Source organism: Staurois parvus, unplaced genomic scaffold, assembly GCF_062004578.1.
Source record: "Staurois parvus isolate SC_StPar_1 unplaced genomic scaffold, SC_StPar_1.0 ptg001051l, whole genome shotgun sequence".
NCBI lineage: Eukaryota > Metazoa > Chordata > Amphibia > Anura > Ranidae > Staurois > Staurois parvus.
Window position 1 is genome coordinate 1,075,809 of NW_028318847.1, and position 27,476 is coordinate 1,103,284.

Below are 27,476 nucleotides of genomic sequence, written 5' to 3' on the forward strand. Positions count from 1 at the left end.
ATATCATATATCTCTGTAACTTATTAGGATTATTGTAAAACAATCCTTTGACATCCTTCAATGGTGATATGATACTATGTCAATATGATTATTTTGTCCAAATGGCATGTTATGCCATAGTTTTATATACAGTATATGTACATTACGATGAAAATAAAGATTTCATAATTTTACTGTATGCATTATGCCTTCAAAGTTCCACTCGGTTCAACAGGTTTCTCCTTATCTTTATCTACTTATATCAGAGTCTGGCAGTCAGAGCCCATGACTAAGGGATTTTTTACAGGCACTTTTCTCTTGTCCATGAACATTTGCAGATAGGAGAAAAGTGTCTGTTTTACACAAACTGTCTGTAAATGTATGGATGGTTGGCAACACAGGGTTGGGGTGTACACATACTGCCAGTGTGATGTTTTGTGGGCATTGAAGAAATTCTGTCCTCTGTTGCTTTCTGTGGGCACAGTACCTGCTGAATGTGACCCATGCAAGTGAATGAGGCTGTTCTGCAAGCACCCCACAACTGTGTACAATGCAGGTGGTTGCAGTGCACTAGTATGGGATTCTAGGGGTTAAAGCAGCTGGTGAGGAAGTTATACATCTCACTACCTGCCAACTGTTCTCTGAAGAGTGATCTGAAAGCAGATCACTCTTCAAAGACCAAAGTTCATGTGAACAATCCCCTAAAGGGATGCTTGGGCTGGGCAGGAAGGGGTTAAACAAAAGAATCACAAACTTGTGAGTAATAACTTCATCAGTTTATCCAGCTTTCAGATTGTCAGCCATCCCCAATAATAATAAAAGTTGTCCCTGTGTGTTAACATGAACAGAGAGGGGGAGGGAGACCGATTGGGTAGAGAGGGGATGGGGAGAGAAGGGGGGGGGGGGGGTAGAGGGAGGAGAGAAGGGGGGGGGGAGAAAAAGGGGGGAGAGAAGGGAGGAAAATAGGAGGGGAGGGAGATAGGAGGGGGGAGAGGGGAGGGAGATAGGAGGGGGAAGGGGACAGATAGTAGGTGGGAAAATAAAAGGGGGAAAGGGGAGACAGATGGGGGAGAGAAGGTAGGGAGATGGAGAGAGGTCAGCTGTAGTGCAGAGCTCAGCTCACTCACCCAGGCTGGTCTCTGCAGGCTCAGACAGAGGAATCAATCCGGCAGCTACCATGTAGTTGGCTGCAGTTTTTCAAATTTCCCACCCATACATCTTAGGCACAGCACTGGCCATGAATTTGAGTGTGGGGCAGACAGGAGGAGAGGGGCAGTAGGAGGCCGTGCACATCGATCTCCTCTCTTCTCCTGTGAGTGCAGGGAAGGAGAGGGGGAAGTGTGTTGTGTGAGCCGCTGCAGACAGCTTCTCTTGTTGAACAAAGTCCATGGGTTGCCTGGGGGGGTGCAGCTGAAATTTTGGGGGGCATAGCCCACCCCAGCACCCCCCTAGATCCAGTCACGATGGTGACAGGTAGTGGGGGGGGGCTGATGTATACATGCAACCAAAAAAATTACAAATACTGTTCAGGAGCAAAGATTTACATAAATGTGTCATACTTGAACCAGAGTCTTGGTTTAAAAAGTGGATGCTGACCCTGGCTAATTCCGAACAAGGATGGGGACAGTCTTCTGGGGACAAAGGAAGATTAAGGCATTGTGAAGAGGAGTATTTAACTCTCAAAGCGATTTAATACATACCTTTAAGTGTTATTCCTGTACATAATTTGCTTTTTTTAGTTATTATGAAAGAATATATGAGGCTAGGCCCACTTCAAACAGGTTTTCACATGACTGTAGGGAAACATCTAAACTTATATTTCTGTCTATCCTTTCTTGATAGTTGCATAGCACTGTCACAGAGAATGACCCTGTCTGGCAGGGCAGGAGACCTAGTTTTTCTTTGCTGCAGTAAAGTAACTTAGGTCATATCCCACCCCCATCCTATTGCTAGAGGCTGATAACAAGTAAAAACTTACACTAGCTGAATTTACATTAACTTATAGTGTTAGTTCCCCCTGCTCAGAAAAAATGAAAAAGGGGAACTAACAGCTGGTTCACATGAGGAATCCCACAGGAATGCACTTGTGTTTCTGTGCGATTTGAGTGCAGTGCATTTCAGCCAATTCATTTGAATGGGCTGAAGTCGCACTGCATCACACCAAAGTAGTGCATGCACTACTTTTAAAAATGCACTGCAACCAGATTGCATGGTACTTTGGTACCATGAGATTCGGTGCAGGCAAACACACTCTGTTTACTACCTGCGTTTGGGGTGTTAATAACTTTTCACTGACACCCGCTGCATTTTCAACACGGTGTGGGAAACCACCTGGAAAACCTGTTTCCTGCACTGCATTCCAGTGTGAACCAGCATGAATACACTGCTTGAAAATCCATGCATGTGCAGAGTGCTCTTTCTCTTCCTCCATTGTAGCAGAGGCTGGATAGTAGGCTGGTGGTCTTCTAAGGCCCTGTTTTACTTGCAGATCCTGCCCTGTAACCTGCCATTGTGGCCATAGCTGTCTGGTTCAAGGACATGTCTCGGGATCCTGGTTCTATCCTAACAGATCTTTCTGTTCTCTGACAACTGGATTTTGTTCCTGTGGCCCTTTTCTATTGTGTTGACTGGCTAGAGGGTATTAGTCAAATATCCAGGATGGACCCTCTGGCTCAAATTTTCATCTGCAGAGCTTCAGTTCAAGAATTATTATGTATCCACTTTGCTGGGGAATGCCTGTTTGGTGAATCCCTGGACAATTTTTATTAAGTAGGTTACTGGGCAGGAAGTACTCTCTTGCCCCAGATTAAAAAAAGTGATTTTTTTTTTTATGGAAAACCCTCTTCTCCTAAGATTAAAGAAAATTCCTTTAGCTTCTTGAAGGCCTCCAAGTCAAAGGTAAAGCCTGAAACTCAGTTCTGCCATAAGGCCAGGACCCCAAGTTCTACATTTCCATGAACAAGTCTTCATCTAATATGGGGGTACATCTGCCTGCCATTGCAGCTATCTGGTCCTGGGACATTTCGAACATTTGGGTCAATATATAGTATTTGGAGCCAGTGTCCCAGAGGAACTGTTCCAAGGTTTATATACTAATCTGTTCAGCATTTTCAAGGTCAAATTGAGCATCCGCCCTATACTGGATGGATCTTAATTTTCTCAACACTTTTCTCTGGGTCAGGGGTGGGAAAACTACGCCCCCCCAGGTGTTGTGGAACTACATGAGGCATTGCAAAACTCACAGCCACAAGACTCCCCGAGGCAGAGACATGATGGGACTTGTAATATCTCAATAGCTGGAGGACTGCAGTTTGCCCACCCCTTCTCTGGGTAGTTACACATAGAATCAGCCAGGTCGGGTATTGCTTCCCTCCATGGACATCAGGGATGCTTATTTGCCTATCCCATCTTCCCAAGTGCACATACACGTTCTGCATTTTGCTTTGGGTTTGCAACATTACCAGTTTGTTTGTTTTTTTTTGCTTTTGGTGTTAGCCCCGGTCCTTGCCTTGCTTGGCTCTCAGGACATCACTCCGGTGGATCCTGAATTTCCAGACGTTGGAGCTGGAATTCATCGCTTGGAGTGTCTAGGCCTGATCCTGGAAACAGCCATGTCCAAGGTTTTCCTCCATCAGGGCACATTCCAGACCCTCCAATCCCACACTCAGCAGCCAACTGCCCTCCGATTTTGTATGAGGGTTCTGGGCTTAATAGTGACCTCCTTCAAGACTGTTTTGTATGCCCATTTTCACTGCAGACCAGTGAAACTCTAGTGCTTTTGACAAGAGTGCGCAGTCTCCGAACCATCGTATTCCCTGCAATACCAGACTTCCCCTGGCATGATAGGTCATGAGCTTAGTGTTGGAGTAAGGGAAGTCCATGCTCCCACTGGAAGGTTCTGATGACAGATGCATGTCTATTGGAATACCCTCTTAGTACAGAGAAATTAGTCACTCAGGGAAGCCTGTCTCCCAGCCGGTATCCAAGAACTCGGAGCAATTGGCTTGTCCCTCCATCACAAGAGTTTCTGAATTGGTGACCCTATGCTGTATGTAACCATTGCTTGCATTACCAAAGACAAGGTTGTTCTGAGGCCAACTTTTCTTGCCAAAGTGGTTTCTTCCTTCCACCTTAATTATGGCAATATCCTGCCATCTCTCTGCCCTGCTCAGAAACATCCTAAGGCGATTTCTTTCCATTGTCTTTCACTGTACATGTTTATTTCTCAGCAACAACTTCCTTACAGCAGTATAACTCTGATTGCCATACTTAAAGTGGTTGTAAAGGCTGAAGGTTTTTTTGCCTTCATGCATCAAGGGTCAGTATCTTTAAAACAAAATAAAATGTGAAAGCCATTACTCATATTTAAATGGTCTTTTTGTACAACACAGATGGGGAAAGCTTTAATCAAGAAGCTGAAGATGAGGTTGAGAATGACAGGCCAGTCAGCATCAGTGGAAGTACGCATGATGAAGAGGAACCTCTTATTCAGCGTAGGGAGAGCACTGTTAGTCCATGTGAAAACCCAATGTTTGATAGGTAACTATGACACCGTCCGACACTTTTTATTATTTATTTCAATATTAGAAATGATTGTATAATAACATGCTGTGTTTTGAAATATATGTAAATGAAGTCAAATAAATTATGTAACTACAGTTATAGTTTTAAGTGTTCCTTAAAAGTGAACTCTCAGATAAGCAAAAATTATCTAAATACAAGAGGCAAGTGTATTTTTACTTGTTGGTTACTCTTTGTCTCCTTCCACACGGGGCGGTCTCCATTAGAGTCTGCTTGCTCAATGGGGAATCTGTCCACTGATCCCCACTGAGCAAGTGGATGGCTGGTCTTTGTCTGCTTTGCTATGCAAAGCAGACACAGCTTGTTCTTCTCTAAGGCAGGTCAAATGTAAATGGACTGTGTACATACACACCCAACTGCCATCCACTCCGCTAGACAGATGGGGAACAGATCCCCATCCATCTGGTTTTTGAGGATAGGATCGGAACGAATGTAGGCAGGTGTAAACAGACACATGTCTATGTTACATCTACTGCTCAATAGAGCAGACTGAAGGGTCTGATTTGGTCCACCTGAAAAACAGGCAAGCAGACCCGATCGGTCCGTTAGTGTAAAAGGGGCCTTTGTGTGCTTTGTAGAATTCTGCCATTTGTGTAGGTTCCTGTAATCAAGACCTGTCACTGCTGTTCTCTTTTCTTGTGCAAGGTGATTGGTCTTGTATCCACACTCCTGTAGCTTTTAGCTGACAGCCTGTAGTAGGTGGGTATGTAGGGTCCCTCCCACAGCTCTGCTCTCTGTACAGGTGTTATGCAGCACAGTCATGATGTTACTGCTCATTTTACCAGGCAATATCTGGATCTGCAAAGGCATTTGGTGCACATAAAGTGGATTTAATATCCTATGTGGCTGTTGAAAAATATAGTTACGAATGTCAGTCCTGGACCCTTTTTATGACATATCTGCTCCCTTCTGGCAATCCATCAACGGGGTACTCTCTTGATGGCGGGGGATTCCAATTTAGTTTTAAATCCTACCCTTGATAAGTACCCCACGGAGGACTCTAATCCTTCCGCTGCAGCTAAATCTTTCGCCCATACTTTGCGAACCCATGACTTGGTAGACTTATGGCGTGAGCTCCACCCTAGGGGGAAAGACTACACTCATTATTCTCATTCTCATCATTCTTGCTCTAGAATTGACCATACTTTTGTGCTACGTAAACATTTCTATTCTTACGGTACCATGGTCTGATCACAACCCCATTTTGGTGGTTTATCGATCTCTCCTCTGTAAACCTTCCTATTCCTCATGGATTATGAATGACTCCCTGCTTGTGAGGTTCAGGTGGAACTCTTGCGCAAATCCCAGGAATATTTTCAGCTTAACTCGGGTTCTGTCTCTTCTTTGGTGATGCTGTGGGAAGCTTACAAGGCTGTCATTCGGGGCCATATTATTCAAGTAGCAACGAGATGCAAGAGAGAGAGGAAATATAAACAGCATCAGCTTGAATTCAAGCTGGCTTCTGCATCGGCCCAATTTAAGCAGCACCAACCCTTTCTAACCGTAGGTTGTTGGATCAGGTTCGCCTGGAATTGGATCTTTGTTTTACAGATGATGCCGAGCGCTGTTTGCACTGGATGCATCAGAAGTGGTACAGTAAGGCAAACAAACCGGATTCCATGTTGGCACGTAGATTGCGCTCTTTTACACATCACCCTAAGCCGATCTTTCTACACACTCGACATAATGTTCTAACTAGTAATCCTGTAGTGGTGCCGGAGGAATTACGGTATCGCCTTGCTAAACTTTATACGAACCCCACGCAGGCTGATCCCCAGGCTATTTCTGATTTCTTGTCCCGCCTGTCCTTGCCTACTTTGACTCAGGCCCATAAAGATTTAATGGACCGTGATATTCAAACATCGGCAGTCCTGCATTGCATTGCGGATTTGAAGACGAGCAAACGCCCAGGCCCAGATGGATACACGGCTTTGTATTATAAGAAACTAGCTGATGTGCTTGCTCCTCACCTCGCCGCTATGTTCAGTGCGGTGAAGGGAGGTTCGGCTTTTTCCTCCAACTCGCTGACAGCTAATGTGGTTATGATCCCAAAACTTGATCGAGACCATTCTTCTTGGGCAAATTACAGGCCAATTTCTCTTATTAACATCGACATGAAAATCCTAACTAAAATCTTAGCCTGAGCAAAATAGGTGCACAAATACTGCACCAAAAGGTAATTCTGAATATGAATAAATAAAGTTCAATTTGAATAAATACAGTTCACGAAGTGCCACAAAAGTGCTCGATAATTCATAATCAAGTATACTCGTGATTGGATGAGAATCAGAGCGATTTCAAAACTTCAAATCCAAAAGTGATTCTGGTGACTGGGATTAGGAATGACTCCAGTGCTCGTGACTTCAGGTGGTGAATAATTAATATGTGTTTGCTCTTACCAGAAGCACAAGTCATATGCGCATGTTGTAATAATTTCCAAACAGAACCCTGGTGGTCATCATGGATCTGGTCACGGGCAGAAGGTGGCCCCACTGGCACACTCATACAGCAGGGAAATCACTCCACACGTCCAACAGACCAATACAGCTCAGGGGAAGGGGAAGGAACTGCTCCTTATTACCCAATTCAGCCCAGCATCGGCACTAATAGATGTCAGTCATCCTCCTTAGAAATGGCTCTTCTCCAAGCCGCTGCTGCTCACGCTGCCTTTGGCCCCCTGTGCGCTGGAGGCCGAGTGCAGCGTGAGCAGCGGTGGCTTGGAGCAGAGCCATTTCTAAGGACATGAACTTTCTGCAGATCTGGCGCCCCTAGCTTGATATAGCCCAATCGTCTAGATTTGACCAGTCCCTTTTGTCGATATAAGATTTTTTTTTTCCATCGTGACCCCCTTTCTTTGTCTCTTGTCTTTTCTTTCTTCGTTCCTCCTTTTCTCTTGTCTTTTCTTTCTTTGTTCCTCCTTTTCTCTTCTCTGTTCTAACAGTTTTCATGAAATTTGCGCTGACTTCTTTCTCTAAGAACAGTACCAGCAATATTGTATATACCTGTCGGACTTCCTTGGGAGCCCTGGGTGTGGAATACCAATGTACACTTAGTGAGGCTTCATGTGTTTTTTTTCTCCTGCCCGCTGTTTGAGGACTTTGTGATAATATTGGCTCTATGTTTACTAATTCATTGGTTTCAAATTGCCTGCCATTTTTTCAAATTAACATATTTTATTTTACCTCCTCATATACTGCGCTTGTGTACTCAACTTGTTTTCTTGTATGTCTCATTTTTGTTGGTCAGTGATCTTGTTTATGATTGTTTCTCTGATGTTGTCTTTTCTATAATAAAATCCATTGTAAAAGAAAAATATATTTAAATTAAAATGTTTATGCCCAGAGTTCAGTTTTAATTTTCTGACGCTGCAGAGTAGAACACCTTTAGTCAGACTGAAAAAATACTAATTCATCTTACCCACCTGAGCTGCCATGAATGAAACAACTGCCATCAGATCTTCCTCCATTCCCCATTACTTTCAAAACTAAACTATACTTTTGGGCCAGATTCACCCTGTTGAGGTGCTGCTTTTCAGCAAAACTCATCTTCCAAAGGAATAAAAATGCATGTAACATGCACCTTGCATATAAATTTCTTCTACTCATTGCCCTTAACATGTGAAGCTATGTAGCCTTAAAAAGAGAGGAGCGTGTTTTTTTGTTTTTTTTTTCTTCAATTTTAATTTTTGTGATATCCAAGTACCTAAGCAGAATTAGATAGGTACACTGATTTCACTATGCAGAAGCAAGATGCGCTACCCTCAGTAGACTAGCTGCAGGGACAGGATAGTGAGTGTCAGGTTCAGATCTAGTAATGAATAGCAAATTCAGGTTTCTTGTTGATTTGGTGAGAATATTTGTAATCCATTGTACATGGACTCTCAATTGGTAACAGCTGAAAAGATTAAAAAAATCAGTCTAAGGAAGATATTTATGTAAGAAAAAAATTTGATTGATATCTTAAAAGATATTTCTCTCATATTAATGAATTTGTAAAGAGATCCAGTTATTGTTTCTTCTGAACTGTCCACAACCATGTCTGATATCATTATGTGGTAATTGCCAATAATTCTGTAAGAACTTTACTAAAATTGTCTCTGATTTATTTAGTAACTTCATTCCCCTTATGAGAGTTGTACAGTCTGTGCGATATAACAAAAAGAAAAACAGCTGCGTGTTGATGGAAGGCTGGCTTGTCCATTTCACCAGCAAAGACAGTATGGTGAGTAAACTTACAATTACAGCTTTATAGAGTATTCCAACGCACACCTAATCCATACTGTAGAATATTCTGGCTTATGCTGTGACAAAGTACAAATGTAAATATTGTGTTATCCCACAGCAACCAACGACGGTGCATCTTTTATTAGCCTAACATCACTTTATTTGAAAACTGAAAAGTAAATATTAACTACATTTGATTAAAAGAGAAGTATGGCCAAAGCTTTATTGGACCTACTTCTTTTGTGGGTCACATGAGTGGACTTACTTGTGCTAAAGCACAGTGGCAACTGATGTCACAGAGCCGCTCTAGGTCCTGGAAGGACCCCAAACATATTGTCAGGATCCACACAGATGCTTAATTAGCAGCAGACTTAGCCTCTCAGTGTGCGGCAGAAGCCAGCCACTCCTGCCCTTTCTCAGCCTCGTCCAGTGAGTGCTAGAGGGGGCAGAGCAGGGAGGGGTGACTGCGTATGTGTATATACAGTGCTCAGCATACATAAGTACAACCCTTTTAAAAAGTAAGATTTTAATCAATATCTCAATGAACACAAGAACGATGTTCAAAATTTTGTCAAAACTGAGTTTTATAGAACATTTGTTTAGCTCATTACATGAAAGTGAGACTAATAATATAACTTAGAATACAACATCTTCAGTTTTACTCAAATTAGTTGATGCAAAATGAATACACCTCAGAACACAAACTACTACATCTAGTTTTTTGTATGACCTCCATCATTTGTAAGGACAGCACCAAGTCTTCTAGACATGGAATAAACAATTTAGCGACATATTGCAACATCTATCTTTTTGCATTCTTCAAGAATTATCTCTTTTAGAGCCTGGATGCTTGATGGAGAGTGATGCTCAACTTTTCTCGTTAGAATTCATCATAGGTGTTCGATTGGGTTTCAGATCAGGAGACATACTTGGCCACTGAATCACTTTCACCCTGTCCTTCAGATATGCGACAGTGACCTTAGACAGTGGCGTATCTGCCGTGAGGCAAACAAGGCGTTTGCCTAGGGTGGCAGTTCACAGGGGGGCGGCACTCCCCCAGACCCCCCCCGCAGAAGGGACACTGTGTGTGCAGGGCCGCTATGGGTGAGGGTACAGCCAAGCCAAAACACAAGGGTCACCCAGGCCAAGGGACCGGCTGCAGAGGAGAGTGGAGTGGGCGCTCGGAGCCCCTCACCTGTCCCTCTGCGCTCCTCCTGTCCCGCTGCCTTGATCCTGTCCCATACCCCCTGTCACGCTGCCCCCCACCTGTCCCTCTGCGCTCCTCCTGCCCCACTGCCTCAATCATGTCCCATGCCCCCCCCCCCGTCACGCAGCCCCCCACCCGTCCTTCTGCGCTCTTCCTGTCCCACTGCTCCTCACCTGTCCCTCTGTGCTCCTCCTGTCCCACTGCCCCTCTGCGCTCCTCCTGCCCCACTGCCTCAATCATGTCCCATGCCCCCTGACACACTGCCCCCCACCTGTCCCTCTGCGCTCCTCCTGTCCCACTGCTCCTCACCTGTCCCTCTGTGCTCCTCCTGTCCCTCTGCGCTCCTCATGTCCCACTACCCCTCACCTGTCCCTCTGTGCTCCTCTTGTCCCGCTGCCTCAGTCCTGTCCCATGCCCCCCGTCACGCTGCCCCCCTCCTGTCTCTCTGCACTCCTCCTGTCCCACTGCCCCTCACCCTGTCCCTCTGCGCTCCTCCTCCTGTCCCTCTGTGCTCCTCCTGTCCCATGCCCCCTGTCCCGCTGCCCCCCACCTGTCCCTCTGCCTCCCCACCCGTCCCTCTGCTACCCCACCCATCATGCTGCCCCCCATCATGCTGCACTCCCCCTGTCACGCTGGCTCCCTCTTGTCCTGCTACCCCCCCACCTGTCCCAATGGCTTACTCCTGTCCTGATATCCCCCGTCATGCTGCCCCCTTCCTATCCCACTTCCCCCTTCCTGTCCTGCGGCCCCCCATCACGCTGCCTCCCTCCTGTCCCACGACACCCCCCCATGTCACACTGCCCTCCATCATGCTCCTGTCTTGAAGAAGTGGATCTTAAACAGCAAAGGGAGGGACACATTTAGATGGGGGTGCCCGATTTTTAATCTTGCCTAGGGCAGCACAAAGCCAAAATACACCACTGACCTTAGATATGTGTTTTGGATCATTGTCATGTTGGAAAAGTGCACAAGGACCAAGGGCACGGAGTGCTGGTAGCATATTCTCTTTCAATATAGAGCAGTACATCTGTGAATTCATGATACCATCAATGAAATGCAGCTTCCCGACACCAGCAGCACTCATGCAGCCCAGGGGTGGACTGACAACTCATGGGGCCCCCGGGCAATAGGGGATCAAGGGGCCCCTGTGTCCTTGCCAAAACTCAAAAAAGCCTATGAAAATGGTACCAGGGGCATCTCATGGGACCCCCTACTGACCCCAGGCCCTCGGGAAGTGCCAGAGTTTCCAAATGGTCAGTCCGCCCCTGATGCAGCCCCACATAAGGACACTGCTACCACCATGTTTCACTGTAGATACCATGCATTTTTCTTTATACTCCTCACCTTTGTGATGCCATACAGTTTTGAAGTTATCGTTTCTAAAAACATTTATTTTGGTCTCATCACTCCAGAGTATAGAGTCTTCAAATTCTAGGTGGGCTTTTTTGTGCTTGGGCTTTAGAAGGACTTCCTTCGTGGATGACAACCATGATTCCTCTGCAGTGTACGCTGTATTGTGTCACAGGAAACAATCACCCCAGTTTGGCTTTCTACTTCTTTAGTTAACTGCAGTGAACTTGCATATCAATTTTCTTCAACCCTTGTCATTGGAAGATGCTCCTGTAGAGGTGTTAATGTCCATGGACAGCCTGGACATTTCTGTGAGATGGTTGCAGTTCCATCTTTGTTACATTTTTATATCACTTTTGCTACAGTATTCACACTGATAAACAAAGCTTTGCTGATCTTCTTGTAGCCTTCATCTTTCTTGTGTAAAGAAATGATTTTCTTTCTCAGGCCTTTCCCAGGTGACATTTCTCTTCCATGTGGTGCCATTGCTGACAGCATGAAATGGGAAGGGGTAGCACCCTTTGATAATCAACTGTCTGCTGGACACCTGTTTAATGAATAATTAGACTCACCTATAGTTGAATTCTTGGTAATTAGGATTTTGTTGTCTAAAATTTAGCTTTGCTCCTAAGACTTTCATTCGGGTGTATTCATTTTTGCAACACGGTCTTGAATAAATTTGTTAGGAAAAATTAGGTTGAATGTGCCATGTACAGTAATTAGTTAAGTACTGATTCAGTTGTTGCTTTCAAGAATGTAGTTATAATTGTGTGTGATGGAAATATGTTTCAAAGTTTAAATATCTTCCCATCTAGTCACCTACTGAGTTCCAAAGTATGCCTTGAAAGTGTGGAATGACTTGATAGTATTTGATAATTGTCTAGTACAGCACTGGGGAGATCTTCCCAGCCGACTTTCCAGTTCTGTCACATCACAGAGATTATTTGTGTGCATAATGCTAAAGTCTATCTGCATGCAAAACGTTTGCATAGAGTTGAGAATGGTTAGAATGCCTGTCACTGGCCTTACTGGGAAAGTTCTACCTCAACATTGTCACCAGTACAGAAAATGAGGGGAAATCTCAGAGGGACACCAAAAGATTACAAAAAACGTCCTGTCCGGAAAAATAACATTTGGCTGAGAATGCATTTTAAGGTAAAAAAGGCTAAGCTATGTACATTGCCTGTCTTCTAAATTAGACAAGATGAAGTTGTGTGTGTGGAGGGTAATCTGAAATTCTGTACTTTAATGTGTCGTCATATATTTCATCAGTCCTTTTCTTTTACAGAGGAAAAAGCATTACTGGCAACTGGACAGTAAATGTATCACATTATTCCATAATGAGATGGGTGGCAAATACTACAAGGTTTGAAAATATTATTATATGTACAATACTATTGCAACATACCTAGTACAGAACCATCACATCCCTATATTTGATTACACTATGCCAGATCTATGAATGTTTCTACTTGATAACACAATACCAGACACTTACAGTTTCACACTTGACTATACCATGCCAGATCATTGAATATTTGTGTGTACTAACACCATGCCAGACCTTTACATGTCAACACTTAAGTACTCCATATCAGATAATTGTATGTTCTTACATAATAACATCATATAAAACAACCTGACCATTTCAGCCTCATTCATGACTGTTATAATATAGAACAAAGTTCTCCAAACTGCGGCCCTTTGCTTGCCTTTAAAAATATATAAATAAACAGCGCAAACATAGGCCTCTATATCAAATCAATATACAAAGTGCAAACATATATAAAAAATTAAATAAATAGTGAAGTCCATCAAAATTAATAAACACAAAATTCAAAAATAGTTTGTGCAAACAGAAATTTTCAAATTCTTCTTCTATTATAAAGAAACTTCCACCTTCCACCCGTGAAAACCAACATCAAATGCACTCACCAGATTAAGGTGAATGAAACGCCTTTTAGGAATTTATGGGATCCTAAACCCTCTTTGGTATCCACTCTATAGGAATCCTCACCTCCAGCATAGACTCCACCATCCAACCAGGGAGAAAAAAACTCAGATAGTGTAATATTGCAAAACACCATTCATAAGTGAAATCAAGGATTAAGGCCACTCACATTATAATCGCTTTAAAAAGGCATATTTATTAAGACCAGCTTCTTTCCAGATGAACAGTAGATGTAAGGCAACCTCTCACAGAATCTCACATCACAGCTCCAGGTTACAGCAGAAGCTCCACAGAGACCACACATATACAGATCCCAAAAGATGGCCGCTGGAACGCACCGCTCAGCGTGCGCTCCACTCACCGGAAGTGACGTCAGACGTACGGGGTAGTAACCGGAAATGCGTCAACGCGTTTCGCCCCTCCCATCGGGCGTTCTCAACTTGAGTTGAGAACGCCCGATGGGAGGGGCGAAACGCGTTGACGCATTTCCGGTTACTACCCCGTACGTCTGACGTCACTTTAGGTGAGTGGAGCGCACGCTGAGCGGTGCGTTCCAGCGGCCATCTTTTGGGATCTGTATATGTGTGGTCTCTGTGGAGCTTCTGCTGTAACCTGGAGCTGTGATGTGAGATTCTGTGAGAGGTTGCCTTACATCTACTGTTCATCTGGAAAGAAGCTGGTCTTAATAAATATGCCTTTTTAAAGCGATTATAATGTGAGTGGCCTTAATCCTTGATTTCACTTATGAATGGTGTTTTGCAATATTACACTATCTGAGTTTTTTTCTCCCTGGTTGGATGGTGGAGTCTATGCTGGAGGTGAGGATTCCTATAGAGTGGATACCAAAGAGGGTTTAGGATCCCATAAATTCCTAAAAGGCGTTTCATTCACCTTAATCTGGTGAGTGCATTTGATGTTGGTTTTCACGGGTGGAAGGTGGAAGTTTCTTTATAATAGAAGAAGAATTTGAAAATTTCTGTTTGCACAAACTATTTTTGAATTTTGTGTTTATTAATTTTGATGGACTTCACTATTTATTTAATTTTTTATATATGTTTGCACTTTGTATATTGATTTGATATAGAGGCCTATGTTTGCGCTGTTTATTTATATATTTTTTACAATTTGTGTTGATCACATTGCACAGCAGCAGGATAGAACCTATAGTAGGGTGTTTCACTAGGCGCAGGAAGAGTTTTTAGTTCTTTGCTTGCCTTTATCCGGCCCTTGAGGTATTATTCCTGCCACTGACACCAACAATGAGGCATATTTCCTGCCACTGACACCAACAATGAGGCATATTTCCTGCCACTGACACCAACAGTGGTGCACTATTCCTTCCACTGACACCAGCAATAAGGCATAATTTCTTCCACTGACATCAACTATTTGGTCTTGGGTATTGTTTACTCCCACTAGGCACAGTTTGGCTGCCTAAAGTCTGAAGGATGATAAACTAGCTCTTTCTTTAGAAAGTTTGGAGACCCCTGCTATCGAAGATCCTGTTACGACATCTCCCTTTACTAGTTTATTACATAACAGATGCTATTTCACTCAACTATCTATCCCAACGCTCCTTCAGCGTTACTTATAACGCTACCACCTCCCCCTCTCTGTTGGGGTCCACCAAGGCTCTGTCCTCGGGCCCCATCTCTTCTCCATCTACACCTCCTCCCTCGGCAAACTGATACACTCCCACGGCTTCAACTACCACCTCTATGCCGATGACACGCAAATTTACCTCTCCACCCCTCAACTCACCCCTTCAGTCTCCGCCCGTATCACCCACCTACTGAACGACATATCAGACTGGATGTCGCTCCATTTCCTCAAATTGAACCTTTCCAAAACCGAGTTCCTGATTTTCCCCCCAGCCCGTGCCCCCCCCCCCACCCTCTCCATCACGACCAACAAGGCCACCATCAGTCCCACCCCGCAAGCCAAAGTCCTAGGTGTCACTCTAGACTCAAACCTGTCCTTCCAACCCCATGTCCAATCATTGATAAACTCATGCAGGCTCCACCTCCGCAACATCTCCAAAATACGTTCGCTCCTAACCCCAGACACTACTAAACTACTCGTTCACTCCCTTATTATCTCACGTCTGGACTACTGCAACTCCCTTCTCACCGGCCTACCTCATTGCAGACTATCCCCTCTTCAGTCTATCCTGAACTCAGCGGCCAGACCTATCCACCTTACCAACCTCCGCTTCTGCCACCCCCCTCTGTCATTCCCTCCACTGGCTCCTGATTGCCCAATGCATTAAATTCAAACTACTAACATTGACGTACAAAGCCATGCATAATGCTGCCCCAAACTACCTCACTGACCTGATACCCAAATACCACCCAACCCGTAATCTTCGCTCCTCACAAGACCTCCTACTTTCTAGCTCCCTGGTCTCCACCTCCCACGCCCGATTGCAGGACTTCTCCAGGGCTTCCCCCATCCTCTGGAACTCACTACCCCAATCCATCAGACTGTCACCTACCCTCCTCACCTTTAGGCGCACCCTGAAAACCTATCACTTCAGTGAAGCCTACCCCGCCCTCACCTAACAGCCGATCTTCTCCACTCCTCTCACGACTCCATCCCCCACTGCCACCTCCTCCTGTACCACTATCCCCTCCCTCCTAGATTGTAAGCTCGAAAGAGCAGGGCCCTTGAACCCCTTGTGTATTGTTGTGTTACTGTATTGTCTCATATACTGTCCCCCTCTATAATGTACAGCGCTGAGCAAACCTTTTAGCGCTATATAAATACTGTATAATAATAATAACTTCCAACTTAAGTTTGATGCTGGAAAAGCAAGGGCCTCATTTGCTTTAGGAAGAAAAATATTGCCCTAATGAACTGTAAAAAAGGTCCTTTGTAACCCTTGCAATTTCTCTACAATTGAAATAAAACCTTAAAAAAACCTAATCACAATGCTCACACTTTCCTGTTTTCCAGTTTGTTGGCTGTGGGGAATTTTTTATTTAAAATAATATTTAAAGAAAAAAACATGGCTGATCCAAACCTAGCAAACATAATTGTGTAAACTAAGCCGAGTGAGAGAACTAAGTGGGTATTTAAAGGCATGCTCCAATGTATGCAGTTTATTATTCTTATTATTATACATGATTTATATAGCGCCAACAGTTTGCTCAGCGCTTTACAGTATAAAGGGAGACAATACAGCAACGATACAGTTCAATAGAAAAGGGTAAGGAGGGCCCTGCTCCTGGGAGCTTACAATCTAATAGGTAGGGGCTGGTGGTACAAGAGGTAATAACTGTGGGAGATGGACTGATAGGAGAAATAGAAGATTCGGTTATTAGCTGAAGGCAGGATAGGCTTACCTGAAGAGTTAAGTTTTCAGGGATCACCTAAACGTTGGCAGGGTAGGTGCTAGTCTGACAGATTGGGGTAGAGAGTTCCATAGGATGGGGGAGGCAAAGCACACTTTACCTCTTCATTCTTGGACCAACCTGATTCATCAAACCCAAAGTTTAAGGGTTTATGTTTATAGATGTCTAGCTTCAAAGTTAAACATCTTCAAACTTTATCATTAATAAATTGGTTACTTGATTAACTCCCATGGCTTCAAGTACCATCTCTATGCTGATGACACACAAATCTATCTCTCTACTCCTCATCTCACCCCTTCAGTCTCCTCTCACATTACTAACTTACTAAGTGATATATCAGCATGGATGTAACACCACTTTTTCAAACTCAATCTTTGTAAAACTGAGCTCTTAATATTCCTTCCAGCCTGTGCCCCCTCCCCTGACTTCTCCATGAAGATGAATAATTCAACAATCAGTCCCTCCCCTCATGACAGGGTACTAGGTGTAATCCTAGACACCGATCTGTCCTTTCAGCCCCAAATACAATCACTGTTCAAATCTTGTAGACTTCACCTCCATAACAGCTTCAAAATATGCCCCTTTTTTAGCCATTGAAACCACTAAGCAACTTATTCACTCCCTTGTTATCTCTCGCCTTGACTATTGTAACTCCCTCCTCATTGGCCTACCTAATCACAGACTATCCTCTCTTCATTCTATCATGAATGCTGCTGTCAGACTCATCCACCTTACAAACCGTTCCATATCTGCCACCCCTCTCTGCCAATCCCTCCACTGGCTGCCCATTGCCCAGCGAATAAAATTCAAAACATTAACAATAACATATAAAGCAATTTATAACTCTGCTCCAAATTACATCACCAATCTTTTCTCTAAATATCACTTAAACCATCCTCTCCGCTCCTCCCAAGATCTCCTGCTCTCTAGCTCCCTTGTCTCCTCCTCTCACGCTCATCTCCAGGACTTCACTTTCACATTAACGTAAAGTATACTGCTTGCAAATTACCATTAGGTTTCTTTATGTTTGAGTCATGCCCAGTCACAAATTTCTCATATCTAGCATATCTATGTATAGAAAATAACATACATGTAAATCTGGTTTCTGGCCAGAATTGCCAGCAAAACCTCACAATTTACTATTTCACCCAATTATATTTCAGGAAATACCCCTGTCTGATATTCTCCACATTGAGGCATTTGATAGTAAACCCAATGGGCTTGCAAAAGATGGGGAGACCCCTCATTGTTTTGAGTTACTGACAGATACTTTGGTGTATTATGTGGGAGAGCGACGTTCTGCTCCACATGGTGGGCATAATAGAGCAGATTCTGGAGACACCTGGTACAGAATGATCCGAAAAGCCCTGATGCCAGGCATGGATGAAAGCAGCACTCCAAAGAAGTCACCTCAATCAAGTATTCCAGGTGAGATGTTCTGTTCTCATAACAATATGTTTAAATATTTTTATTTTTTTTATATTAGACTTGTACATCCCAGTTTTACAGCCAGTTGCTATAGGGTAACAGAAAATATCAATAATGCAACCACAAAATCTTTATTTACAGTGTTGTTTTTGTGGTTGAACCTATACCATAAATGACAAGGTGCTAGGGGACAGGTGACAAATTTTGACTTGAATGGTATAGAATATTTCAGAAAGTATATGAAATTCAATGAGCATCTGTACAAATGCTGTATGCTACTTCAGGGTCAAAACTAGGTGGGGGCATGTGCCCCAGGCACAGCATAGAGAGGGGCGCCACGGCTGGTACTGATCTTCCTGTAGCAGCTGAAACCCCTCGTCTCCTCCTTTCCCTCCCGCCAGCATTCAGCTGCTGCAGGAGGAAAATTACAGGGATCAGTACCAGCAAATGCCTTCCCAGCTGTCACTCCTGTCCATGCCCCTTATTCTTAAGCTGTCCAGTCCCTGTACTCCCCTTGTCCCCCTGCAGCACTTTCCTCCTCTCCTGTCAGCTACCTTTGCAGTAAGCGGGTGGGCTGAATAAAGGTATAATCCTCCTCATAATACCCCTAAAACCTGCACTCTGTACACAGCACACCCCTAAACCCTGCAGTCTGTACACAGCACACCCCTAAACCTCAGGGTACACACTCTGTACACAGCGCACCCCTGTACCCTGCATTATGTACACAGGGCACCCTTGAACCCTACACTCTGTATATAGCACATCCCTAAACCCTGCACTCTGTACACAGTGCACCCCTAAACCCTGTAGTCTGTACACAGCACATTCCTAAACCCTGCACTCTGTATGTAACGCTGAGGCTGCAGAGAAAAGGACTGGGGAATCTGTCCTCAGTCCCTTTCTGTGCCTCAAAAAAGACATCAGGGGCCTATTTAGGCATTTTTGGCAGTTTGGCATCTCCATCCTGGGCACTGAATGAACTTGTTCTGGTACTGGGGGGGGGGGGGTGCTGGACTGAGTCTCTGGCCTGGGTGAAAGAATGTCTAGCTTCGCCACTGTGCTACTTCAGAAAAATGAAATAGCTGTTATAGTGTGTTAAAAATCAGAATACAACAAAATGGCAGTCTTGTGATGTGAAGATAATACCAGAAGTATAAGACGGCTACATGACTAAATGGTGCAAACATGTTACATTATGAATTTTGTAGCTGTGTACTGCCAGGATCTGCTGTATGCAGCATTAAAAAAAAAATATTACACAGCTAATTAGGGAGGGGAATTGTGATATAACTTTAAAAAAATCTTTATCATTCATAAATATGTCAATATTTTTCTACCTAATTTTCCGTAGGAGCATATCTTGAACCACAGCAAAATCTGGTAAGTCAATATATATCGCTTGTTCATATACTAGCTTTCTAATTTCACATACTACTTTAACATACAAATGTAGTCCGTTGGACATTTATTGCTAACTGCCGCCCTTTATCAGTGTCTTTTACAATGTGTTGAGTAAATGCTACTTTTTTATTGACTCCTTTGCTGTCATTGCGAGAGGATTTCTCTGTCGGCTGTCAGGTGGAAGCCACACAATCGCTCTCACATCCCCCCGGTATATTGGCCCATATGTGAAACCTCTGTTTTCAGAAAATATATAATGTTATCATAGAATATATAATGTTATTGTTTTTTAAATAATCTTCAGGCCTAACATTTTTTAAACTTGAAAAAAAAAATGCGAAAATAGCTCTAAGGCAGGGCCATACTGGAGTGCAAATAATTTTGTTTTCCTTTTTAAAGGTGAGATTTTGCACTCCAGCTGTGCATTCCTTTAAAAGTTCAGAATATTGGTCATGTACTTTACTGAAAATTGCATACACGAAGGCCCCTTTCACACGGGCGTTCCGTTTTTTTCATCAGTTCAGTCATGGTTTTTACAAGGAAAAACAGATCAGTTCACATTTAGTTTTACATCTGTTTTCATCCATTTTTAATCGGTTTACATCAGTTTTCATCTGTTTTTCGTCAGTTTACATCTGTTTACATCCGTTTTTCGTCTGTTAAGATGAGTTTTTCATCTGTTTACATCAGTTTACATCTGGTTTTATAAGTTTACATCCTTTTTTCATCCGTTTACATCTATTTCTGTGCATTTACATCTGTTTTTCGTCTGTTCCGTCTATTTTAATGGAAGAAAAATAGGATGCTATTCAAACAAATGAATGCTAACGGATACAGACATTAACAGCTGTAAACAAATGATCATCCATTTATATCTACTAGTCCTTAGAAATAAATGGGTGTCCGTTTTTCATCCATAAACGGACAGATGAAAAATGGACATATGGAACACCCGTGTGATAGGGGCCTAACAGTAACCTTTGCTTACACGTTTTTTTTATTTTTTTCTACAATAGCAGTTATAATTTCCTATATTTTCTTTAATATAAATAACACAGCAAAACAAAATTAAACAAAGTATATGCTACATGCTAACATTTAATCATATAGGGATTACCAAATAAGCCTGCTGCACTGAATGGCCTGCTTACAATGTTTAGGCCACATTCACACTTCATGCAGCAGAAACATGCATTCCTGTTTGAAATTTTGTTGTGTTGGTGATTTACATGCGTTTCACTTGAATTGGCTGCCACATGCTCATTTGTCGTGCTAAAGAATCCCGCCCCTTTTTGGGTGATGAGCTTCTTGCGATTTTGCTATGATTGCCCTTTGACAATTTCAGAAAAATTGCATCGTGTTTGGGGTGCCATTAGGAATGACTGGCATTCAATTTGGTATCACAAGCAGAATTGCACCGATTCTGCTTGCAATTCCAAATCTCTAGGTGTGAATGGGGCCTTAGGGGAAACATGTGATTCTATGAAAAGTCAAAGGGCTGTGAACAAGTGGACATGTCTGCCTTTTGTCATGCTGTCCATCATTCACAGTATGGCGAAGACCCTACCAACTTATCTGAAGATTAAAAAGTAATGGGCTGAATCTCAGCGAGCTTAGTAGAATGGAAGGCTTTAAACAAATGGGAAAACCACATTATTTACAGTTAGTACTTTTATCTTTGGTTTGTAAAATAATTTGGAGTAATTTTCTAGATATAGCAGATATGTTTAGAAATCCTAGCTATTCATAATATATAATTTAAACAGCTGCTTTTTCTGACGGTGATTTATTTGGAGCCAGTTCACACCGGGATTGGATTCCAGCACATTCCTGTAGGGTGAGATTTTGAAGCACATGCATTTGAATGGGCTGAAATTGCACCGGAACATGGGAGAGAGTACAAATATGCCGCACCAAATCTCGTGGTACCGCTGGCACCATATGATTTGGTGCCTGTAACCTCATTGCGATCTGCGTTTGGGATACAGTTAACAATGCATCAGCACCCAGGGCAGATCACAAAGGCACCTATACTGCACCGTGTTCTGGTGTGAACCAGCCCTAATTTTTTTTTTTTTTTGTTCTCTCAGGATATCAGTCATATGTATCAGATCTTCCCAGATGAAGTTTTGGGTTCAGGACAATTTGGAATTGTCTATGGCGGTAAGATATTTAATTTCCTTCCTCTTTTCATGAAATATTCTTTAAATAAGGAAGCTTTTTTGAGCAATGTTAATGCTTTCATTTTTAAGAAAGCAGTGATGTTCCTCTTAATATTTAAAAGAAGTTCAGATTCTGAAAAAATGTATACTGGTTGGATGCAGCATCGCCCTGATACTGAATCTGTCCCCCCGCCGCATCTAAGACCGAGAACTGAGTGATTAAAGACAGCTGATCGCTCAGTTCTTGGTGTTTACAGAGAAGAGAGCTGATGACTATCAATCACCAGCTCTCTGCTCTGCACCTCCAACCCTCATTGGAGCACTGGGCTGGCAGGGGGCAGGAGTGGCTTGATCAGACTCTCAGCGGTTCACTGAGAGGCTGAGCCAGCTGATGGTACATTCATCTGGGTGGATCCTGACTTTAACCACTAGCCTACAGGGCACTTATACCCCCTTCCTGCCCAGGCCAATTTCCAGCTTTCAGCGCTGTCACACTTTGAATGACAATTGCGCGGTCATGCAACACTGTACCCATATGAAATTTTTATCATTTTTTTGTGACAGATAGAGCTTTCTTTTGGGGGTATTTAATCACCTCTGAGATTTTTATTTTTTCTTAAACAAACCAAAAACCACTGAAAAGTTTGAGAAAAAAAACCTTTTTTCTTAGTTTTTGTTATACAATTTTGTAAATAAGTGATTTTTCTCCTTCACTGATGTGGGCAAATGAGGCTGCAGTGATGGGCACTGATAGGTGGCACTGATGAGGAGGCACTGGTAGGTTGCACTGATGGGCATTGACAGGCATCACTGATGGGCACTGAAAGGCAGCACTGATACATGACACTGATCTATGGCACTGATAGGCGGCACTGACTGGCACTGTTAGACGGCACTGACTGGCACTGATGCGCACTGATAGGCGACACTGACTGCCACTGATAGGTGGCACTGATTGGCAGCACTGATAGGTGGCACTGACTGGCACTGATGGGTGACATTGAAAGGCAGCTCAGATGGGCACTGATATGTGGCATTGATGTGCACTGATATGTGGCATTGATGTGGCACTGATGGGCACTGGCACGTGGCACTGATGAGCATTGACTGCTGGCACTGATGGACACTGACAGGTGGCACTGCTGGGGCTACTGCCCTGATGATCAGTGTACATGTCCCCTCCACGGAAAGCCGATTACCGGCTCTCCTCACCTCTCGAGCTGTCAGCGTGACAGCTCGAGAGGAGAGAAATGCTGATAACTGGCATTTCCGTGTTTACAGGTGATCAGCTGTGATTGGACACAACTGATCACATGACCGAGCCGACATCTTCGGCTCTTTCCATGATCCGCTGTGTCCGAGGGACACAGCGCACCAGCAATCGCCACGCTGCGCGCTCCCTGAGCCGCGCATGTGCGTTGAGAATGGAAGGACGTCATATGACATCCTATCAGAACGAGAGAACCATCTTGCGCCCGTCATTGTACTATATGGTGGGCGGAAGGTGGTTAAAGTCTCTCCAGAGTCTGGACCGGCTAAGTGGCATCAGCTGACAGCGGCTTTAGCCAGCTGGGTTATGGAGGAGTGGAAGGCAATAAAGAGCAGTTTGGCTTAAAGCAGGACATTTCAGCAGGGTATCAACCAGTGTCCGAATACAATGTCCTGATGGTGGTGGTATGGGGGTGCATTCAACCATCCAGCTCGTTTTTGTGTTTCGAAGAATTTTTGTTTAGAATAATGTTGTTCAGCAAAAAAAATAACTGTATGGTCAGCTTAAGACAACTGTCTCCCTAAGAATGGCAGGCTGGGAAGACTCCTGCTCGTCTTCAGTTGAGACATGCCACTTAATCTCTTGCAAACTGGCCCACTGGCAAAATCCATGCATGCATAGTCAACTACTTCCTTCACTCTTGATTGGTCCCATCGCATAGAATTTTTTCAGCTTTTGGTAAATATGTGCAATGATGTGGAACTTGCTATTGCCCATAAATTAGAACTAAATGCCTAATCCTCTAATGAATATACCATTTGGCCATTAAATTAGGAGAGTATTGGGTTGTTTATGACCAACTGTAAAGTTTATCTGATTCTCAAGGCTCATTCCATGCGTGAAGGTAGAATATCTGCTGTGTGAAGCAGCTTCCCCTAATGCTTACCTGAGCCCTATCTCGATCCAGCTATGTGCACGGGAGCTGCTGCTCTCCCAGGACTCTCCCTCCTCCCGGGACTCACACAGGTTATAAAGAGATCTCATATTTATGAATTGCTACAATCAGATATTGGCTTTTTTGACGACAGTGTGACTTAAAGTGATATTAAATGTTCGGCTTTTTTTAAAAACAAAAAAAGCAGACATGTCATACTTACCTGCTCTGTGCAATGGTTTTGCACAGAGCAGCCCTGATTCTCCTCTTCTCCAGTCCCCTGCCTGTGCTCCTGGCTCCTCCCCTTTGACCAGTGCCCCCAGTATCAAGCCTCTTGCTTTCGAGGTACTGGTGCATGCTCGCTCCTGAGCTCCACTCTATGCGTCCATAAGACACAAAGAGCCACGGGTTGGCTCTGCCCCCACTCTGTCCTCATTGGTTTGCTAGCTGTGATTGACAGCAATGGGATCCAATGGCTCTCGCTGCTGTCTCAGCCAGTGAAGAGAGGGAATCCCGGGACAGCCGAGGCTCCTCTGCACATTGCTGGACTGAGAGGGGGCTCAGGTGAGTATTAGGTGGGCTTTAGGGGGAGCAGCACACAGCAAGTTTTTTACCTTCCTGTATAGAATGCATGCAGGTAAAAAGACCTTCAGGCTTTATATCCACTTTAAAAAAAATATTTGTTGCCATATGAAACAAGTATGCTTTGATATGCAAGATGATGATGTATAATAGTATTCGATTTCTTCTTGATTTGTAGATAAGGTTGTTTGATACTTGTAACTAAAAATTATTTATGTTATCTATGTGTTTTACTTTTTTAAAGGCAAGCATCGGAAAACTGGAAGAGATGTTGCAATAAAAATTATTGATAAACTCAGATTTCCAAGTAGACAAGAAAGTCAACTCAGAAATGAGGTGGCCATATTACAGGTAATACTAGATCATTTCAATAGACTGGCAAATGTTGGTTTATTTAAATTCTATAACACATTTGTTTATGGGCTGTGTGCCTCTGTTACCAGCGGGTGCCAGTCTCATTGTAATTTCAGCATTTTCACCAATAAATCAAGGCTAGGGCAGTGCCAAGAATGGACTGCACCTAACAACCTAACATAGAAACATACAAAAGTGATGGCAGAAAAAAACCTAGTGGTCCATCGAGTCTGCCTAATGTTTTTTTTTAATTTATATGTGTTTTTATTTATTTATTTTTTTAGGTTTTTTTTTTTTTGCTAGCTTTTTTTTGTATAGATCTATGTTTGTCCCAGGCATGTTTGAAGCCACTTAATGTTGACTGACTCCCTACTTCAGTTAGAACGGTTTTCCAAGCAACAACTACTCTTTCAGTAAAATAATACTTTCTAAGACTAGTTTTGAACTTTCCTCTAGTTAGTTTGAAGTCATGTTCCCATATTCTTGATCTTGGTTTCATATTGAAGATCCTGCCATCTTAAACCTTATTCACCCCCTTGATGCAGTTAAAGGTTTCAGTCATGTCTCCCCTTTCCCTTCCTTCCTCCAGACTGTACTTATGAAGTTTGTGAAGTCTTTCCTGATCCCCCAGACCTTTCACCATTTTTGCTACCTGTCTCTGGACTCATAAAAGTGACACATTTTACAGCAAAAAATAAAGTATACATAAATTACCTATACATATTATATAACTTCCTGAGCATCAGGGGAAGTCTTATTCATTTTCAACAGGTTTGTCCATGGATCATGGGTCTCGAAGTCTGAGTGGGGTGTCAATTTATAGCACATACCTATAAAACCTCTTTGCTTGTTATGCCTTTTGATGGCGCTGTGCACACCTTTGTGAACTCTGCCTAGTGATAATGTGCGATTAAATAACTGATAGAAAACTCTTTAGAAAAAGACAGCTAAAACCTGCATTCTGTATACCCTTATGCAACAATATGGTCCACAAAAAGCCAGTGAGTTCAGAGGCAATCCTCTTCCCATCTTATGTAGGTACAGTGGAAATAAAAATCATTTCATCCAAGCAAGACTCATTTTTGGGTGGACATTTTTTCATTTGATGTCTACTTATAACCTTCATATACACCATACCTACCCACTTTGCACAGAAACCCTTATAACACAGTGTTTCCCTGTTTCTTCAGAACTTGCGTTCTCATGGGGTTGTTGACCTTGAAGCTATGTGTGAGACTCCAGAGCGGATCTATGTGGTTATGGAGAAGCTGCATGGAGACATGTTGGAAATGATTCTCTCAAGTGACAAGGGGAGACTTCCTGAGAGAATCACCAGATTTATTGTCACACAGGTAAATTGTTAAATTGTGAATGGGGAAGATTGAATCGTCTGCAAATATACCCGTTATGAATTAAATCCATTGAGAACTAATAATCTTAATATTTTGTGATGGAAGTGACTGACATACCACACATACAGATTTATATGTCTGTAGCTAAAGGTATAGCAGTATTTAGACATTGCATGGGTGTTTTAAGAGATAAGACCAACATTATTGGCTCCCTCTCAAAACATGAGCCTATTTCCTATGGATAGGGTCTGTTCCAAGTCTGTTGACCAAAAGCTGATGCAGGAAATTGAATGGGGAGTTTATACTTGGAAGACTTTGAATCTTGTGGATACAGGATACTTATACCCCATTTAAGCCAACAGCAAAAGCAGAAATAAGTGAAATTATATTTAACAAGCCTAACCAAAAGAATAAATCATACATTTAAGTATAGATACAGAGTTTGTAAATAAATGCGAACCAAAAATAAAAAATAAGCCACATTTATGACACATATCTAGTACTATGAAAATATCTAGAAGTACTGAGCACTAAGACATTGATGGATAAGCAATTGTTTTTATATGTGTGTTTGTGTATCTCTTAGGGATGTTAGTAGTGAGATCTATGTGCTTTAAATGAACCTGTGCCCAGACTATGCACATAAAAGTATTTCATATAACAAGTCAGCACTAAAGGCTGCCAGCAAAAATGGGTAGATATACACACCCTAAAACAAATCTACAATAAATGATTTTGCAGTACCTCAAATGTAATTATATCTCATGTGGAGAAAAGAAAAAGTGCAAATAAATATAAACATGGAACAGCTCATATATAATTAAATACAGGTCGCAAATACGTGATATAAATAGTTCATCCCAGTGAAATAAATGTATGACTTCCACATCCAATTGTGAGTTAATTCTTCCCATCTGTGGAGACAACCGGCTACTGCGCGAATCACTCACTTACCAAAAATAATGGCTGCAAATGAATAGAGGCAAAAATAGCTTAATTATAACCACAGAAGATGGTCAACTTTATTATACCAGCTCCCACTTGCAACAGATGGCATAATCTCTCTTTCCTACCTTTGTTTCTCCACCAGAGGGCAATAAAACAAACCAGCAACTGTGTCAACAAAGCTCACAAACTGGAACAGACAAGGGGGACTGTAGTAAATTTAATAACAACTAAATCACAGATACAACATAAAAAAAAATGCCAAAACACCACAAAAAATCCAGAGTTGCAACTCACATGTGAAGATGCCGCTCGACATGAAGTGACCATCTTTCTTTAGCCTACTGAACTCCTCTAATTAGTGGGAGTTCCAGAAACTTCAGCCATAAAGATTGTCTCTGGTGCACTATTTCAAGGGATTGAACAAATATTGATGAACTGCTTTGAATTTATGTTATATG

At 42.8% G+C, this 27,476-nt stretch overlaps 1 protein-coding gene across 2 annotated transcripts in view; it reads left to right on the forward strand.

The window, feature by feature from the left end:
* The window catches only part of LOC149440811 (serine/threonine-protein kinase D1-like), a 154,967-nt gene that overhangs the window by 98,236 nt on the left and 29,255 nt on the right, over positions 1 to 27,476 (forward strand). For both annotated transcript variants that reach the window (XM_089658033.1, XM_089658032.1), the window contains exons 8-15: positions 4,371 to 4,518; positions 8,670 to 8,781; positions 12,629 to 12,706; positions 17,808 to 18,072; positions 19,427 to 19,455; positions 21,567 to 21,639; positions 24,609 to 24,715; positions 25,909 to 26,070. In XM_089658033.1, the coding sequence (XP_089514159.1) occupies positions 4,371 to 4,518; positions 8,670 to 8,781; positions 12,629 to 12,706; positions 17,808 to 18,072; positions 19,427 to 19,455; positions 21,567 to 21,639; positions 24,609 to 24,715; positions 25,909 to 26,070 (974 nt within the window). The remainder of the gene's footprint in view (positions 1 to 4,370; positions 4,519 to 8,669; positions 8,782 to 12,628; positions 12,707 to 17,807; positions 18,073 to 19,426; positions 19,456 to 21,566; positions 21,640 to 24,608; positions 24,716 to 25,908; positions 26,071 to 27,476) is intronic.